At 49.1% G+C, this 16,385-nt stretch overlaps 1 protein-coding gene across 2 annotated transcripts; it reads left to right on the top strand.

Moving 5' to 3' along the window:
• Positions 1 to 649: 649 nt before the first annotated feature.
• On the top strand, positions 650 to 14,537 carry TAGLN3 (transgelin 3). Of its 2 annotated transcripts, XM_004272067.3 has the most exons (5): positions 650 to 938; positions 1,238 to 1,419; positions 2,603 to 2,777; positions 12,562 to 12,664; positions 14,058 to 14,537. In XM_004272067.3, the coding sequence occupies exons 2-5, from the start codon at positions 1,240 to 1,242 to the stop codon at positions 14,197 to 14,199; spliced, it is 600 nt and encodes a 199-aa protein (XP_004272115.1). In that variant the 5' UTR covers positions 650 to 938; positions 1,238 to 1,239; the 3' UTR covers positions 14,200 to 14,537. The 2 variants fall into 2 exon arrangements, with proteins under 2 accessions (XP_004272115.1, XP_033288068.1); XM_033432177.2 differs by lacking the exon at positions 650 to 938 and having other exon boundaries at positions 959 to 1,419.
• The last annotated feature ends 1,848 nt before the right edge of the window (positions 14,538 to 16,385 follow it).

The following is a 16,385-nucleotide window of genomic DNA, read 5'->3' as shown; positions in this document are numbered from 1 at the left end:
TACCCAAAGACTTACCCAACACCAACAAGACTTAATCTTTATTCCCAAGTGGCTTACAGTCTAGGAAGACAAACTACCAAGCCCTTCAGTATTTATAAAAATTTCGGGCCAACTTAGGTCTAATGATTTCTCCCGAGGTCTTGTTTGCTCACACCAGATACGCAGTTACCACTGACAGTGTGTCAGCGGTGCCTTTCTGATCCTTAATTAAACAGATGAAATCTTTACACTCTATCAAGACCTCTCACTCCAAGCGTTCTTAGCACGTTGAGCTCCTTGTAATTTATAAAACGTACTCTCGGTGTCTTTCGATTAAAAATGGCATTAAAACGCTACTTTCCTTGAATAAGTCAAACTGAGGCACAACAGTTTCCCACCACGTTGGAAGTTTCGGGATGAAATCTGGCTGACAGCTGAACAAGTTAATGGTTGCAGCTCACAGCCCTGCCCCTCCTGCCCCACCAGACAACTGTTCCCTCCAGGCAGGGGGAAAGTGGTCTGGCAACTCCTGACAGATGGACAGCTGACGGAATGGACCCTCCCACAGGCCTCGTTCCGTGTGCAGCTGTGCGCTGGCCTTGTGTACAACCGGCTGTTCCCCAGAGGAGGGGGAAGAATTGTGCTGCTGAGAAAGCCGCTCTCAGCGGGAGGGAGGCGGGCGGGCTAGACTGACACACGAGAGGGCTGGCTTTTTGGACGGCTCTTAGCAACGGCCCTGGTTTGACCCTCCTCAGCCATGAGAAAATAGAATCAGTGTACCATTCTTCCAGGCGCGATGCAGCATCCGCAGCTCTACGTCAAGGGGGCCTTCCTCCCGGCCTGTTAATTACCTGCTCTTTCCCATCTCAGGGTTCCTGCCTTTGCAAAGTGTTCCTGGGAGGAGGGAAGAAACGACCGCCCCCCAGCCCCCTTGCTGCCTGGGGGCTTCAGGCTTGATTGTGAGTCATTGTGCATCGTTTCGTCTCATTGATAGACGGGACTGAGAGGGGGGCTTCCAGCCCCCCTGGACCGGCAGGGGCTTTATTCTAAGAGTCACTGGCGCTGCGCTTTTCCTCCCCGTTTGTAGGTGAAACCCCAGTGGCTTCATTGGCTCCTTGATTTAAACCACGCCCGGCTTGCTGCCGGCTTTGCTGCTGCTGGGCCAGGAGGCCCAGCCACATCCCAACCCCGTCTGCCGGGAGCCCGGGCTGCTGCTGCTATTGTGTGGATGCCCCGCGTGTCTTCTCTTCTCTTCCAGAGATGGCTAACAGGGGCCCGAGCTACGGCTTAAGCCGAGAGGTGCAGGAGAAGATCGAGCAGAAGTACGACGCGGACCTGGAGAACAAGCTGGTGGACTGGATCATCCTGCAGTGCGCCGAGGACATACAGCACCCGCCCCCTGGCAGGGCCCATTTTCAGAAATGGCTAATGGACGGGACGGTAAGGGCGGGCAGCGATCTCGGATGCTGGGGCGGTGGGCTGGGAAACCCTCCAGGGTCTCCTCTTTTAACGAGAGGCCACCGGAGGAGCTGCGCCTTGCCAAGCTCCTTCTCGGGGGGAGGGGGACGGGAATGCCTTTATCTCTTCGGGACTGGAAGGTCTGGGCTCCCTGCACAATTCCCTCGCTGGATTAGAGGACTCTCCACCCATCCCAGACATCACAGGTTCCTCCTGAGTTGTTGGCAAATTCGAAGTCCTTTTGCTTTTTCCAGTGAGAATAGAGATAAGTATTTCCCTGAGATCTCTCCAGCCTTCTAGGTGCATCAGCTCCTCTGGCGGGTGCGGTGAGGTGGGGGGGGCGCGGCGGCACTCCTTCCCGCAGGGGAATAGGTTGGATACATAGTAAAACAAAAGAAGGGCTGGAGGGGCAGGACTCACCACCTTCCCATTCTTCCTGGAGCCATAGCCTTGGGGATGCTTAATGCCTGTTTGTGGAATGGATGGATTCTCTTGAAACTGAAGGGAATCCTTATTTGATAACTGCTTTTAAGGAGATGCTCCCGTGTGTTTGGGTGGTTGGAGACCACAGGCTCTGCTGATTCCAACAAGCCCGTCTTTTCCCGCAGGCTGTGATTTACTGTTACATAACTGCTATCTCACGCTTCTGTCCGGTTATGCCCAGCGCTTTGTTTATAGGGATCTGGGGGTACCCACCCAGTTCGGCTCCTTTACACATCATTAGCTTTTACTGGATGAGTTATTGAAGCCTGATTCTGATCTGCCTTTTGAAAGAAGAAATAATATTAGAGTCCATCATTTAATCTCTCCGGGAGCCACTAACTCTTCCCTCCATTGAAAGTCTGAAATCGTGGCCTCATCACTGCACATCATTCCCTCCCCATAAACCTTCTTTCGCTCACCCAGCAAAAGGAAAGGAGGGAAGAGGACTCCCGGGCTCTCCGTGGTCAGGAGTAGCCCTGAGAATGGAGTCGCCTGGGTCTTTGAGGTTCGGTATGGGAGCCTGACCACCCAGCTCAGAACCCATGCCTTCCTGGGGTGCAAGATGGGCCCACGCTCAAACCCGTGGGCTGTGCCCTGTGAGGCCCAGGATTCACTTTGCATTGGGGGGGGGGGGTAAATACAAAGGGAAACGCTGATTCTGCCTCCCCCTTTCCCTCTTCAGGTCTTGTGCAAGCTGATAAACAGTTTATACCCACCCGGACAAGAGCCCATTCCCAAGATCTCAGAGTCAAAGATGGCTTTTAAGCAGATGGAGCAAATCTCCCAGTTCCTAAAAGCTGCGGAGATCTATGGAGTCAGGACCACTGACATTTTTCAGACCGTGGACCTTTGGGAAGGTAAAGCCCTCATGCCTTTGGGATCATTCTTCCCTCCCCCCACCCTTTTGCTTTTCTCTTTGTGAAACCTGCCCACAGCATTCTTCCACATATCTCCAGGCGTGTGTGTGCGTGTGAGGGGATTATCAGCTGTTACCCGCGAGCACTGTTAGCCTCCCACTTTGTGATGTTCTATATTGAAAGGGTTCCTCCTCTAAGGAGCACACACCCCAGAACACAGAGGGACCCCAGCAAACTAACTGGTAAACAGAAGCCTCCGTGGAGAGGAAGCTAAAACGGTTACACGGAAGCCTCTCCTTCTTCTTACCCCTCCCACCATGTACTTTTTCCCCACAAGTGATAGCTCCTGGAGGAGGGGGGGCAGCGAGTACGCTTCTGACTCACCAGCAGCCAGGCTTATAGACAAAGCTGCCTGGTGCAATTCTGTCATTCAACCTGAGAAATAGATAGCACCCCACCCTTTTACTAAACGATTATCTGGGAGCTTTGTGACTATACCTTCCAGATGTGTATTTTCTTAGAGAGGGTGACAAATGATTTTTTTCTTTCATAGTCGTGAATTGATGTAAGAAATCTAACAAGGCATAAAAAGGAAATCAAGCTTCTGGACATATTTAACAATCCACCATGATTAGGGCAAGTGATGTGGATGGAGGTACCGCCAGAGAATTTGGGACCCGTGGTCTTAGGGCTAGTGTACCCCAGAGCCCAAATGTGCACACCGTCCATGCGACTGTTCCACGTCGGGCCTGCTGGGGGGACAGACAGGTCCCAACAGGACAGCCAGGTTGACCCTGCACTCTCATGCTCATTGTCACTAGCTGTCATCAGTGGCCCGACCAAGAGGGTGCCCAGCGTAGTGACCCAAGTGGCTCTGCTGACAGGGAGAATGGACTAACTCTCTCCTGTGATCAAGAGAATGATAGTCAAAGGGGTATTCAAATGATGGTTGAAACGGATTTCTAGCAGAGGACCATTCTACTAAACAACTTATAAAGAAGCCATTGCCTGCTTAATCCTCACCCCCTTCTCCATGTCATACACAGAGCTGGCATTTCCTGTTTCCTTCACAGATGAGTAGTTAAAATCCTAAGACGCCAATCAGTTTATCAGTAATGTTTTGCCATTATTTAGAAACTCAGATATTCAGACCTTCAGGCCAGGCTATTGGACTTCATGGACACTTGCCTCCAAATCCCCACAGAAGGTCACAGTTGAGACTTGGTCCCTGCTTTTTAGGTCAAAGCTATGATGACTTTCCCTTGCTGATAAAAACTCCTGCTGCTTATTGATATTTTCCTCTACACTAGGCATGGTACTCGTGCCTTTCTGCATAACGCCAATCAATTCTCCTAACAATTCCAGGAGGTGGGTGTTAGGAATTTCCCCATTTTATAGATGATGAAACTGGAGCTCGCCCATTATCGCTCGTATAGATCATATGACTGGCTAGTAATTAGCAGAGCCAGGACTCAAACTCAGCCTCCATGATGCCAAAGAGTAGGGCCTTAACTAGTCTGCCATGCCATGCTTTGGCCAGGATGCTGTTTCCTTATCCTACACCGTGAGTGTGCTGTTGAGTCATAACAGTGACTGATGAGATGAAGAGTAGGGGGAGGATGATTCAGGGCTGTGTGGGATGGAAGGTGAGAGACCCAGTACTTGGAGGTTTGTATAAATGGAAGGGGTCCCAGTGAGACCCCCCAAGTACAGGAAGTATATACGAGGAGGAAGAAACTGGGAGGGCTATGGGAGATGGGGATCCCAAGGGTGCTTTTCTGTGTTGAGGATGCTCTGTTTGCCTTTCCCCTTTTTCCAAAGACCACACAGGTGAACTGTACACCCAGGAGGTGCTGGTAGTGAAGGGGAGGAGGATAGGAAACAAAGGTCCCTGATAAGCAGAGTAGGTGGAAGTCTACACCACCTGCCCCAGCCCTGTGTGTCAGATACCTCTTAGGGAAGAGGGAAGTTGAGAGGCATCAGTGTGACTGCAGGAGCCTGAGATGGGGTGGTGGACAGATGGGCTCCAGGGCAGGGTGTTGCTCTTAGAACAAGGGAACAAGGCAGACACTGAGGGGTCTCATTCCCAGGGCAAAGAAAGATGGGGCTTTAAAGGAAATAAGGAAGGAGACCACTCCCAGGGTGTTGTGGCTGAGATGCTATAGGCAGGACAGCTGGCAATAGAACAGATGCTTCGGAGGGTCCAAATGGCCTCTAGAGGCACCAGGGCCTGGCGGCCCCCTCCATGGAGAGGCAGCTCAGGATTGAGGTTTGGGAGATTCAGTCTATTTGCTGGAGGGGACACTTGACATCCCCCAAGTGCACCGTCTGCAGCTCAGGCTGGAGCTGCTGACCATACAGTGAAGCAAGAGACAGGAAAGTGGGTTGCTTTGAGCAGAGAAACGGGGAGGGACGGCAGCCTTGGGCGAGCCCAGCACTGAGACCCATGGAACAGCAGCATGGAGAAGTGCGAGGCTGGATCCTTCTGCCAGAGCTGCTTGTCACCCGTGAATTTAGGGATGAGTAAGCTGGAATCAAAGGGATGCCACTGGGCGGGCTGGCACGTGTTGACGTGCCTGTGCGCGTGTGAGGTTGTCCATGTTTGTGTGCTCAGCTATTGGACTGGCCATCCCCTTAGCTTAGTCTCACATTCTTCCCACTCTTCTGCACCTGGGCTGTGGTTTTAATGCTGTCCTCAAATTTCAAATTACTCACATTCACTCCTGATCCCGTGCACTGTGGTCATGGTGGCTGTGTCTCTGAGCGGCCAGCCCTCCTTGCCTGGGAACTTCTCCTCCTCCTCTGCAGGCATTTTAGGCTCAGCAGCTCTCGGTCTCCCATCTCCCCTGCTTGGCATCTTCCTAAGTAGGGCTCTGCTTGCCCATGGCTGCCCATGACTCTGTGCTGCTCTTATGTTGCAGATGAATAACGCCGCAGGAGCCAGGGCTCGCCAGATGCCTTCTCATTTATCTTCAGTTGTTTAGACAGGCAGGCGCCCCAGATGTACCCTCTCTCCTGAAACCCTTTTTAGATGCAAGGCGAAATGTTTGGAATGGACTCAGGGGCAACCAGAATAAAAGGTTCAAGGCTTTAAGAAGGAACCCAGGGCTGAATGGCCTAAAAAACAACCCAACCTCAGAGATATAGACAAGGCTCCTGGAGTTCCCCTCAGAGGAAGCTGGGGTGACCAGTTCCCTTCAGTGATGGGGGAGAAGTGAGGGCAGCTTAGAGCCGTGCAAGGGGACTGGAGAGGTCTTTCTCATGGAAGAGAGAAGGTAGATGCCGGGCAGGTTACTTTGGGATTCGCCCTGAGAACCTGGAAAGGGCGGGCGGGGCCGTCTCAGCTGTGACTTAGGAGAGCACAACGGAGGTTAGCTTTCAGCATCTCTTCAGTGGAGGGAGACAGGGAAGGAGAGAAAGGGAGTAGACAGAAAATGAGGGGTGTGTGTGTGTGTGTGTGTGTGTGTGTGTGTGTGTCTCACTCTCGTGAGAGCGAGTGAGTGTGCTGGTCAGAAAGCCTGCAAAGAAAGCTTACCCTGAAGGTAGGAGAGTGCAGGCTCCTAAGTTAGAAATTAGACCACTCTGTTCAAACCTCTGTTTCACCACCTATCAATGAACTTTTCTAAGCTTCCGTTTTCTCAGCTGTAAAATGGGGATAATAGTGTCTGTTTCACAGGCTTGATATGGGGTGTAAATGAGATAATGCATTAAAAGTGCTTAACACAGTGCTGGAAAGAACAGACCATAATATATGGTAGCAATGTTCAAATTACTATTATCATTGGCCTATTTTTTTTAAGACTAATAGAAAATAAGGGCGGCAGGAGCAAGGCTGGAAGGGCACATATTCTGTCTCAGAACAGACGGACTTCATGAAGCACCTCACACAGCAGCTGGTAGGGTTGCCTGGATGACCTTTGCCCTCTCTGTCATCTGAGGTGCCTTCACCTCATTGACCATTCTCCAAAACGAGGGGCCACCTTTATGGGTGTCCTCATTGACTTTTTTCCACCTCGTGGTCATTACCCTTTATGTTTTTCCCCACGATACAGTATTGCTTTGTCAATTCCAGACCCTGGGATCGTGGTACTGTGGAAAGAGCATGAGTTTTGGAAACTAGCTACATACTAGCTACGTGACCTTGGTTAAACTGCTGAGCTTCTCAGAGCCTCAGTTCCCTTCCCTGTAAACAGCACCTCCCTTGCAGGGTTCTTTCAAGAATTAACTGTATAAAATGCCTAGCACATCGCCCGGCTAAGAGACACCTAATAAATGTTGGCTTTTTTCTCCTCTGTTGTTAGTCCATCAGCAACTAGCCTTTTTGGTTCCCATGCCTAACCAGGCAACGAGCATTAGCCACCTAGAATTCTAGAATGTCAGAGCAGGCAAGACTCAAAGATCAATCAACTCTGATTGCTCTTCTCCATAATCCTGCTGACGAGGATCCGGGACACATGGCCTTGTCCTGCCTCCCTGTTCCCCTGCTTGATGACTGGGTGTTGGAGGCTGGTTTATACCGGGGGGGCAGAGTGCCCGGAAGGTCCAAATATGTCCTCTGGGAGGTGTCACTGTATGTGTCATTCCTCAATAGCAAGAACAGAAGAGACATTTCACCCAATGTGAGAGCTGTTTTGGGATATCGTACGGTACCTGTAGTGACTCAAGATAGTACAGAAATGCCTGCCGCCTGAAGCCTCCTTTTCTCTCAGTGCAGCCTTCACCGCATTTCCTGCAAGCACTGCTCATACCACACTTGAGTTTGGCGGGCTCTTCCTGCAGCGGTGGTCCTCCAACTACAGTGTGCATCAGAATCTACTGGTAGGCTTGTTAAAACACAGATTGCTGGACCCCAGCCCCAGAGTTTCGGAGGTATTAAGTCTGGGGTAGGGCCTAGGAATTTGCATTTCTTACCAATTCACAGGTGATACTGCTTCTGCTGGCCTGGGAACCCCACTATGAGAACCACTTCCTTACAGATTTTCTCCAGGGAGGCAAGCAACAAAAATTCATAAAGCCCACAGAGCAGCCCAACCTACCCTCTGACATTTCTCCCTTATCCAAAGCAATAATTTTTCTACTCTGAGTGGAGAATTGGGGGCTATGCCTAAGTTATTACTCAGGGAAATAAGAAGTGGTTTCTTCATCCACTGACCGCTTTCTCTGTAAGTCCCAGAAAGATGAAAAAAAAACAACCCAGTATTCTAAGAGTTACAAGGTTGAGTCAAGACTAATGTAAAATAGGGCGGGCTTCTCTGGTGGCGCAGTGGTTGAGAGTCCGCCTGCCGATGCAGGAGACACAGGTTCGTGCCCCAGTCCGGGAGGATCCCACATGCCACAGAGTGGCTGGGCCTGTGAGGCATGGCCACTGAGCCTGTGCGTCCGGTGCCTGTGCTCCGCAGCGGGAGAGGCCACAACAGTGAGAGGCCCGCGTACCGCAAAAAAAAAAAAAAAAAAAAAAAAAAAAAAAAGACTAATGTAAAATAGAAGTAACTGCAAAGCAAAGAGTTTTGAATGTAAGACTGATTTTTAGTATTGAAAGTAGAGTGTCCAACCTGACTTTACCCGCCCAGATGTAACTTCTCTGGCCTTTTCCTTTCTCTTTACCCTTTTTTTAATTTTTTCTTCCCAAAGACATGTGTAAGATAGCATGAAAGTAATAAAAAAAATTAAGGGAACAAAATCCTTGTTCAAGTATCTCTATGGTAAAAGTCTTCAAACTTCATGGGCACTAAGAATTCCTAGGTCGGGGCAAGGGGTACTTATAATGCAGAACCCTTGGTCCCTCTCTCCAGAGATGACCATTTAGCAGCTGGAGTGTAAGACCACACTTGGGGAGACATTGCTTTGTGATAATGCAATAAACAGGGAATACAGTACTGTCAAGTCAAAGTGTCAGTTGCTCTCTGAGGTTCTGACAAGGAGAGCTACTGTGCCACCATCTCTTTTTACAACTTCGAGTCTAATATTAGCTTCCCCCCATGATAGAGAGCTAGAAGAGTCCAGGAACGTGATTGAAATCCTGAGCTGTTAGTGTAAATTTGACCCCTCTCTTTCGTGTATCACTTCCTTCTATGGCCAGCAGTCTCATCTGTTGATCACCACCCGGACTCAGTCTCATTCCTGCGTTCCCAGCACCTAGAAAATTCCCAACACCTAGTTGGTACTTCTTTGGAACTGTTCTTCTTCTTCTTGGAAAACTAGCTTGAGCAGCAGTTTTCAAGCTGTCTTGCCAAAGTTTCTGGGGGTACCTTTCAGGGAACAAAGAGATTCCGGGCTGCTGGAGCTCTGAGCAGGCTCCCAACTTGTATCAGAGCCCTTTAACTATTGATGTGACTTCTGACTTTGTGGACGATAGCTCTGAAGCAAGGAATTACTGCTTAACAACTTTTATTTCGTGCCTGCCACATGCCAGACGTTGGGATGCTTTTAAAAATTAAAAGCTGAAGTACTGAGGCAGTGCTTGCTTATGCAGCAGAATCATCGCAGGATATTTTCCCAGAATCTGAATTTTCAAGATCCTCAGGTAATTCTTCTGCTCAGTCCAGTTGGGAGTCACCAGGTGAAACCCATGTATCTCAAAGTTGTCTGATGGCATGAATCAGATGGGGAGATTATTAAAAATACACACTCCCAGGCCCCACCCCAGGACTGCCAAATCAGTCTGTCCAGGGATGACCTCAAATTTCATATTTTTAAAAAGGCCTTCCAACCCCAGCCCATAAGTAGTCCCAGAAGCTTGGGAAACCATGTTCTGCAGCAGGCTGGGTTCTAGGCAGATGGTACACATTGTTGGGATACAAGAAGTTCAGCTTTTGTTGCTTTATAACTGGTTCGCTTCACAGATCTTCCCTCATCTCACTGCTCCTTCAGACATTTCAATTTTTGACCCTCAGCTACAGGATTCAGTCTCCACAAACCGCCCCCTTCTACCCAACAGCACTTGATCTGGGCTTCTGAACTGGCAAGACAAATGAGGCTGGAAAGAGACCCTCCTCCCATTTGGTTAGCCCAAAACACTGGAATTCTTTCCCAGGAATGTCTATTAGAAAATGAACTAGACACGAACTGGTTACAGAAGGCAGATTTCTGTTTGTTATGTTTTTTCGAATCTTGACAATAATTATCTTAACTTGATGGGCAAACTGATGGGGGACTCTGGGCCCCAACTGCTTTCTTTTGCTTTCATCTTATTTAGGTTGAGACCTTGAGAAATTATTCCAGACAAAACATAGACTTATGGTCATTTGAAGTTTGTGCCCCAGATTTTGTGGGGCCCAAGAACTACTCCCCATTTGTATCCCTCCAGTGCCTCCCTCTGGCCTGGCACTGAAGCAGCCACTGCCACCCTTCAGGTCATTCCTGATCTGAGCACCGTGCCTCCCAACCAACCTGTGCTGGGGACCCATGGGAGATGGCAGTGTGGCCTCCTGGACTGATTACAGGCTTTGAGTTCAGACAGACCTGAGCTAGATCTGGGCCCTGATTCACTTGTTGGGTGGCTCTGGGAAATTAATTAACCTCCCTGAGTTAATTTTCCCATCCACACATTGGGAGGAATCATATCAAGTCCACAGGGGCAAGGTCACTTATAATAAAGTGTCTAGCCTATCATTTATAACAAATCTCTTCTCTCTGGCCCTTTCTTTAAAAAAACAGCTTTTCCAGTTTGTTCCTGTCTAATGCCTCCTTCCCCAGCTTCTTCTGCCCCAATGGTGCAATTACTTCCTTTTGCACTTTCCCAGGATGAGGGTGGGGTGAGATTTATAGGTCAGGGGGCCTGGATATCTTACCCTTGCCCCCAACTTAATTCCCTGTGTCCTTTCTGGGTTCATGCAGATATATATGCATTAGCCATATGTGGTGGGGACTGGGTCTTTGGTTTAACAGAGTTTGCTTCCCACCCCGGTCTCCAGGGTAGTATCTGTGGCTGGTTGCCAGGTGCCAGGCTCCACATTTCCCCAGATCCTGGACATGCCAGATGCGCGCTGTTTCCAACCACCAGAAACAGATTTCTGGTGTGCTTTACGTACAGAGTAGAGATGAGTGATGTACCTGGACCTTCCTAAGCCTCCATGTGCTTCATAGTTTCTTGAGGTTCTCTTTAATGACTCACTGCTTGAAAGCAAACCTTCTTCCTATCTCTTCCCACGGTGATCCTTCAAAATATCATCATGCCAGTTCTATCAAAAAAAAATGTATCCTGTAATACAGTGGCAGTTACAGAAATGCTTTTCATCTGCGGAAGAGAAAGATCATTCTCATAACCTCCTCTGCGTTTCCTCTCTCTGCCTTCTCAGTATCCCTTGTGCCCTCCTCCTTCCATCTGCTGCCCAGGTCCTCCTTTCTCCACCACCCCAGCTGTTCCTTGCTCCTGGGGGGCTCTGCACTGAGAACCTCACATCCTTGTATCCATCAATCCATCCCACAGGGCCTCAGGATCCAGGAAATCATCCTGTGGTTAATGTGGGACGGGGGATGGGGAGAGAGCAAGGAAAGAAGGATCTGCTGTCTCTCTCTCCTCTTTGAATAAATGGACATCCTGACCTGGACTTCCTCTGTGGGCCCTAATTGTTTATTTTGTTAGAGTTATGCTCCATTCTCACTTTCTGTCTGCCTTTCCCCTGTAATTCTGTATTCCCCAGTGACCGGGCTGCAGCAGCCCAGCCGGAGATTACAGATGGTTCACTCGGTCTCAAGAGGACCTTCAATGCTTGCCCTTGACTTTCACAGCCCCTGCCAGGCTGAATGCATCCACCCTGCCCCCGCCTAACCCTTTAGCTTTTGCACTCCACACTCGTGCGTGGACCTTCGATCTGGTTCTAAATTGCGGGGCCAACCACACAGTAGCATCTTTCCCTTTCCTTGTCCAGGACACGTCGGTCCGCTGGAAGCGGGGAGGGGAGAAAGGATGGGAAGAGGAGGCTGCCTTGTAGCCCAGTGGATGAAGGGCCCCTGGGCTCCTCGGGTGACAATGTCCCCCTCCACTGTGTGAGGGAGCACACCACACATTTCTCTCTCTCTCTCTCTCTCTCTCACACACACACACACACACACACACACACAAGCCATTTATTTATTGTCTCCCTTTAGCTCTTCTCAAGCAGCACAAAATGAAGAGCTTCTCATTGTGTCATGGTGGAGTGCTCTGTGTTTATTTGCTTTTCTTCATCTGCCAGGCCTCCAGCCTAAAAAAGCCAAGTGAAGACTCAATTTGATGCACATGGGTGATTTTAGACCCTTTTAACCCAGATATAGGAAAAGAAAGAAGCCACCTGGGCTTTGGTGTCGTTGACCCACCAGTAAATTTCTTTCCGGTTTCCTTTTTTCTTTCCAGTCCTTACGAAAATCCTCTTGTGCAGACCTCATGCCAGCTTACCCACAGCACCTCCCCTTACCACCTCCCCTTACCCACAGCACCTCCCCTTACCACCGCCCGCAGAACCCACCGAGGCCGGGGCCTCTGCATAGGGCAGGGACCTACCACTGTCTGAGCTGCTCAGTGTTTGCAATGTGTTATTCATGTAGCAACTGTGAATGGATTAGAAACTCACTATCCCTGGCATGTACCATATAGAGAATAATTAGCCAGATGTTTTGCTCCTTTCTGAGAAGCTTGGCCGTGGTTGTCTTCAGGCCACTTTGAGGAGTATCTTGTATCCCTCTCCCTTGAATGTGCTCGCCTACAGCCTCCTATGGGAACTTTCTTCCCAGAGGTCCAGCCCCATCCTTACCTCTTCCTTGGCCCTGACACATGCTTGGCTTTAATCTCTCCTTCGGCTTCCAGGGAAGGACATGGCGGCCGTGCAGAGGACCCTGATGGCTCTAGGCAGCGTTGCAGTCACCAAGGATGATGGCTGCTACCGGGGAGAGCCATCCTGGTTTCACAGGTAAAAATCCCTTCCCAGCCACACACCCTCTTCCTCCCCAGGCAGAGGAGGATTTTAACAAGAGCGAGCATCTGAAGCCTTGTAGCTCCCGGGAGGCTGTTTTGACACAAAGTCCAGCCTAGCAACAAGCACTCCCAGCCCCATAACTGAATCCCCTGGAACAAGGAAAGACGGATGCTGCCTGTTCGGGCCAATATACCACCCAGGGCAGAAGTCGTTGGGCCTTTCCTACTAGATACCTGGATCCTCCAGCTCTGCCCAGGTTATGTCTCTCTTGAGATTTGAACTTGGTTTCACTAGGAGCCAAGTAGCCTTGAATCTACTTATTTATTTAATTATTTTCCTCATGTAATGAAGGGAAAACATGTTTTATTTGCCAGGAGAGTCCTGAGACAGTCCTGTCACCCCAGTGTATCCATTGATAGCGCTGTCTGTCACTCTTGGAGGAGGCCTGAAGTGGATAATAAGTTATATCGTCATGTCAGTAAAGGGCCTTTCTCTAAAGAGATTATTTGCTTTGTTGTTTGGGGGGATAGGGGTAGCAAGGACTCTTAAACTCCACCCCTAGCTCAGTGAGAGATGAAAAGAGCATGTTGTAGCAGATAATTGACTCTTCATTCCCCTAATCCCCTCCTCTTCTTGACAGTTAAGAAAAGGTACCAGCTTGTGACATTTTAAATGAACCTGGTCTGAAATGCTCCTAGATATCGGCCAGTTGAAACCCTGGTTTTAGCCCCCATTTTGTTAGTGATCTACCATGGTCTATGTGGCCCATAAAACCAACATTATTTACTATCTGGCTCTTCACGAAAGTTTGCAAGCCTCTGGTCTAGAGTAGGAAATTTCCCCTCCTAACACCTAAATCCGTCAGCTTTAAAGTGGGACATTAATCCTTGGCCCCATACAGGGAAGGTGGAGTAGGATTAGTGACATGATTTGTAAGAAGAGCTGATTTTAATTTTCACAAGGGCTTGAGGTAACTCTGAGAAGGGGGGACAGGAAAGCTGTCTGAGAGTAAAGTATCCAGAGAGGCAGCACTTGCTCTTTGCTGTGGAAATTCTGGAAAATCACCTGAGCTTCTAAGATGTCGAGAGGTCGTGTTTCATGGCAGGGCCCGTTTGTGGTAGGACCATAGCCCAGGGTAGGGCCATATTTCATAGGATCATAGCCCAGGGTAGGACCATAGCCCAGGGTAGGATCACTGCCCAGGGTAGGACCATAGCCCAGGATAGGATCATAGCTCAGGGTAGGGCCATAGTTCATGGCAGGACTATAGTTCTGTATAAGGCCTGCCTTTCTATTTGGTGACCCCCAGAAGAGCCTGTGTAACTGCATATCTTGGAAAAGTTTTGAAAACAGAATGACATTGTTTCATCTCACTCCCTCTGCCCAGGAAAGCCCAGCAGAATCGGAGAGGATTTTCAGAGGAGCAGCTTCGCCAGGGACAGAACGTAATAGGCCTGCAGATGGGCAGCAACAAGGGGGCCTCCCAGGCAGGCATGACCGGATATGGGATGCCCAGGCAAATCATGTAAGACGCTGCATCCCGCAACCCAGTAGAGAGGATGAACGTGCCACACCATGGTCTCTATGATAAAGAAATAGTTAGTCACCTTCTGACCTTCTCTTCTCAAAGCCTCCTGTCCCTGGTTTTTTGCAAGTGCTGCATTTCTGCCGCGAATCCACGTTGCCTACGGCTGCCACCTTCTGTTCATTTAGAACTATGCAAAGACTCCGCTTCCTTCCTCTTCCTGAGCTCCTTCTTTGCCCTGAAAGCCTTCATGTACCTGATTATTTATTTATTTATTTATTTGCCAAAAATTTCCCTCCTCAACTTATAGAACGCACCTAATAAACAAATTAGTCTTGTGTCTTCAAGTGTAAAGTTCCTTCCTCGTCTTAGGGACTTTGCCGGCGGGGCTGGTCTCCACTTCGTTCAAGAGGCCAGCTAGCTGTAGCAGTAGAAATATAAGTTAACTTTGAGGAAGCCCTTGCAAGGTTGTATTGCTTATCTTGACAATTGCAGTAGAAGTTTAGGAACAGTTTTGCCCACTCTGACAGCCTAAACCCATGAGTTCAAGGACAAGGTCTTTGGCTCCCACATATTTTTTGAGTCCCTACCTTGTGCTTATTACGCCAGACTCTGGGGGAACACAGGAAAGAACAAGCTGAAGCCCCAGCTCTTCAAGAGCTCTGCTGTAGATGCTCAGGAGCTATCTGATAGAGGGGTGGTTTTATCAGCTGGACGGGTGTTGATTAGTTGAAGGAAAGAGCATTTTTCCATTCTGTATCAACAATCTTTATCCCCACAGGCCGGATTCTGGGTCTGATGCAGACATTTATACAGCTTCTTCATTAGCCAGAAGTGAAAGCAATGTAGATTGCTCTCTTACAGTTGTTTACAGGGTCTAACCCCCTAAGACTCTTGGACATTGTCTAAGACTGAGATCTAGCTAAGATGAGAAAGGTTTTAAACATTTTCTCATCCACAGAACACTTAAGTAGGCAAGTACGCCTGGGGACCACCAACTCATCTTACTCTTTCCTACCAGTAGAAACAAGAAAAAAAAAAGTGACTCATGTTGGGACTTCCCTGGTGGTGCAGTGGCTAAGAATCTGCCTGCCAGTGTAGGGGACACGGCTTTGAGCCCTGGCTCCGGAAGATACCACATGCCGCGGAGCAACTAAGCCCGTGCACCACAACTACTGAGCCTGCGCTCTAGAGCCCATGAGCCACAACTACTGAAGCCCACACGCCTAGAGCCCGCACTCCGCAACAAAAGAAGCCACTGTAATGAGAAGCCCGCGCACTGCAATGAAGAGTAGCCCCCGCTTGCTGCAACTAGAGAAAGCCTGTGCGCAGCAATGAATACCCAACTCACCCAAAAGTAAATAAAATTTTTTTTAAAAAGTGATGCATTTAATAAGAAAAGAAATAGTCTTTCACTCATATAATGAATTGTTAATTAACAAGAAAAAATAAAATAAATGAAAATATAGACACTGCCACACTCCAGATGTAGAATGATGATTTTTCAGACTGCATTCTTTGCAGTTCTAGCCTTCCATAGAGAGTTCTGTGGGATTCCCATGGGACTGGGGTGGGGGGGGGGGAGGCTGAATTCTGATCCCCACTCCTGCTTCAATGAGAGCGTTGCTCATTTTATCTATTTTATATATTAGGATCCAGCATAAGATTTTTAAAGACTTTTAATATTAATAAAAAAAAACAGGAGGGGCTTCCCTGGTGGCGCAGTGGTTGACAGTCCGCCCTCCGGTGCAGGGGACACCGGTTCGTGCCCCGGTCCGGGAGGATCCCACATGCCGCGGAGCGGCTGGGCCCGTGAGCCATGGCCGCTGAGCCTGCGCGTCCGGAGCCTGTGCTCCACAACGGGAGAGGCCACAACAGTGAGAGGACCGCGTACCGAACAAAAAACAAAAAAACAAAACAGGAATTCATCCTCTAGGATCCCTAGTGACCAATTCAATCACTGGTGAATTGTCCATTCCTGAAAAGATGTTATATTAACATGCAGCTGAATTCCTTTCTCAAACTTTACCTTAGATTTGCCATAAAAGCAAGAGAGAGAGGTTGATGGATCCCCACCCAAAACGAAATAAAACTGGGAGGAAGTTCCTGGTGAGAGGTGGAAGGTGGTTAGTTTCCTGTTTGGGATTGGGAGGTGGAGGGCATGGGAAATCACCTCCACCAGCGGTGTGT

This window comes from Orcinus orca, chromosome 5 (genome assembly GCF_937001465.1).
Source record: "Orcinus orca chromosome 5, mOrcOrc1.1, whole genome shotgun sequence".
Lineage (NCBI taxonomy): Eukaryota > Metazoa > Chordata > Mammalia > Artiodactyla > Delphinidae > Orcinus > Orcinus orca.
This window is presented reverse-complemented; position numbering and strand designations above follow the sequence as displayed.

Excerpts from the sequence above, each read along its gene's own strand:
- TAGLN3 (XM_004272067.3), top strand. The coding sequence starts at position 1,240 with ATGGCTAACAGGGGCCCGAGCTACGGCTTAAGCCGAGAGGTGCAGGAG. Across the intron at positions 1,420-2,602 it reads AATGGCTAATGGACGGGACG|GTCTTGTGCAAGCTGATAAA; the intron begins GTAAGGGCGGGC and ends TTCCCTCTTCAG. Across the intron at positions 12,665-14,057 it reads GAGCCATCCTGGTTTCACAG|GAAAGCCCAGCAGAATCGGA; the intron begins GTAAAAATCCCT and ends CCCTCTGCCCAG.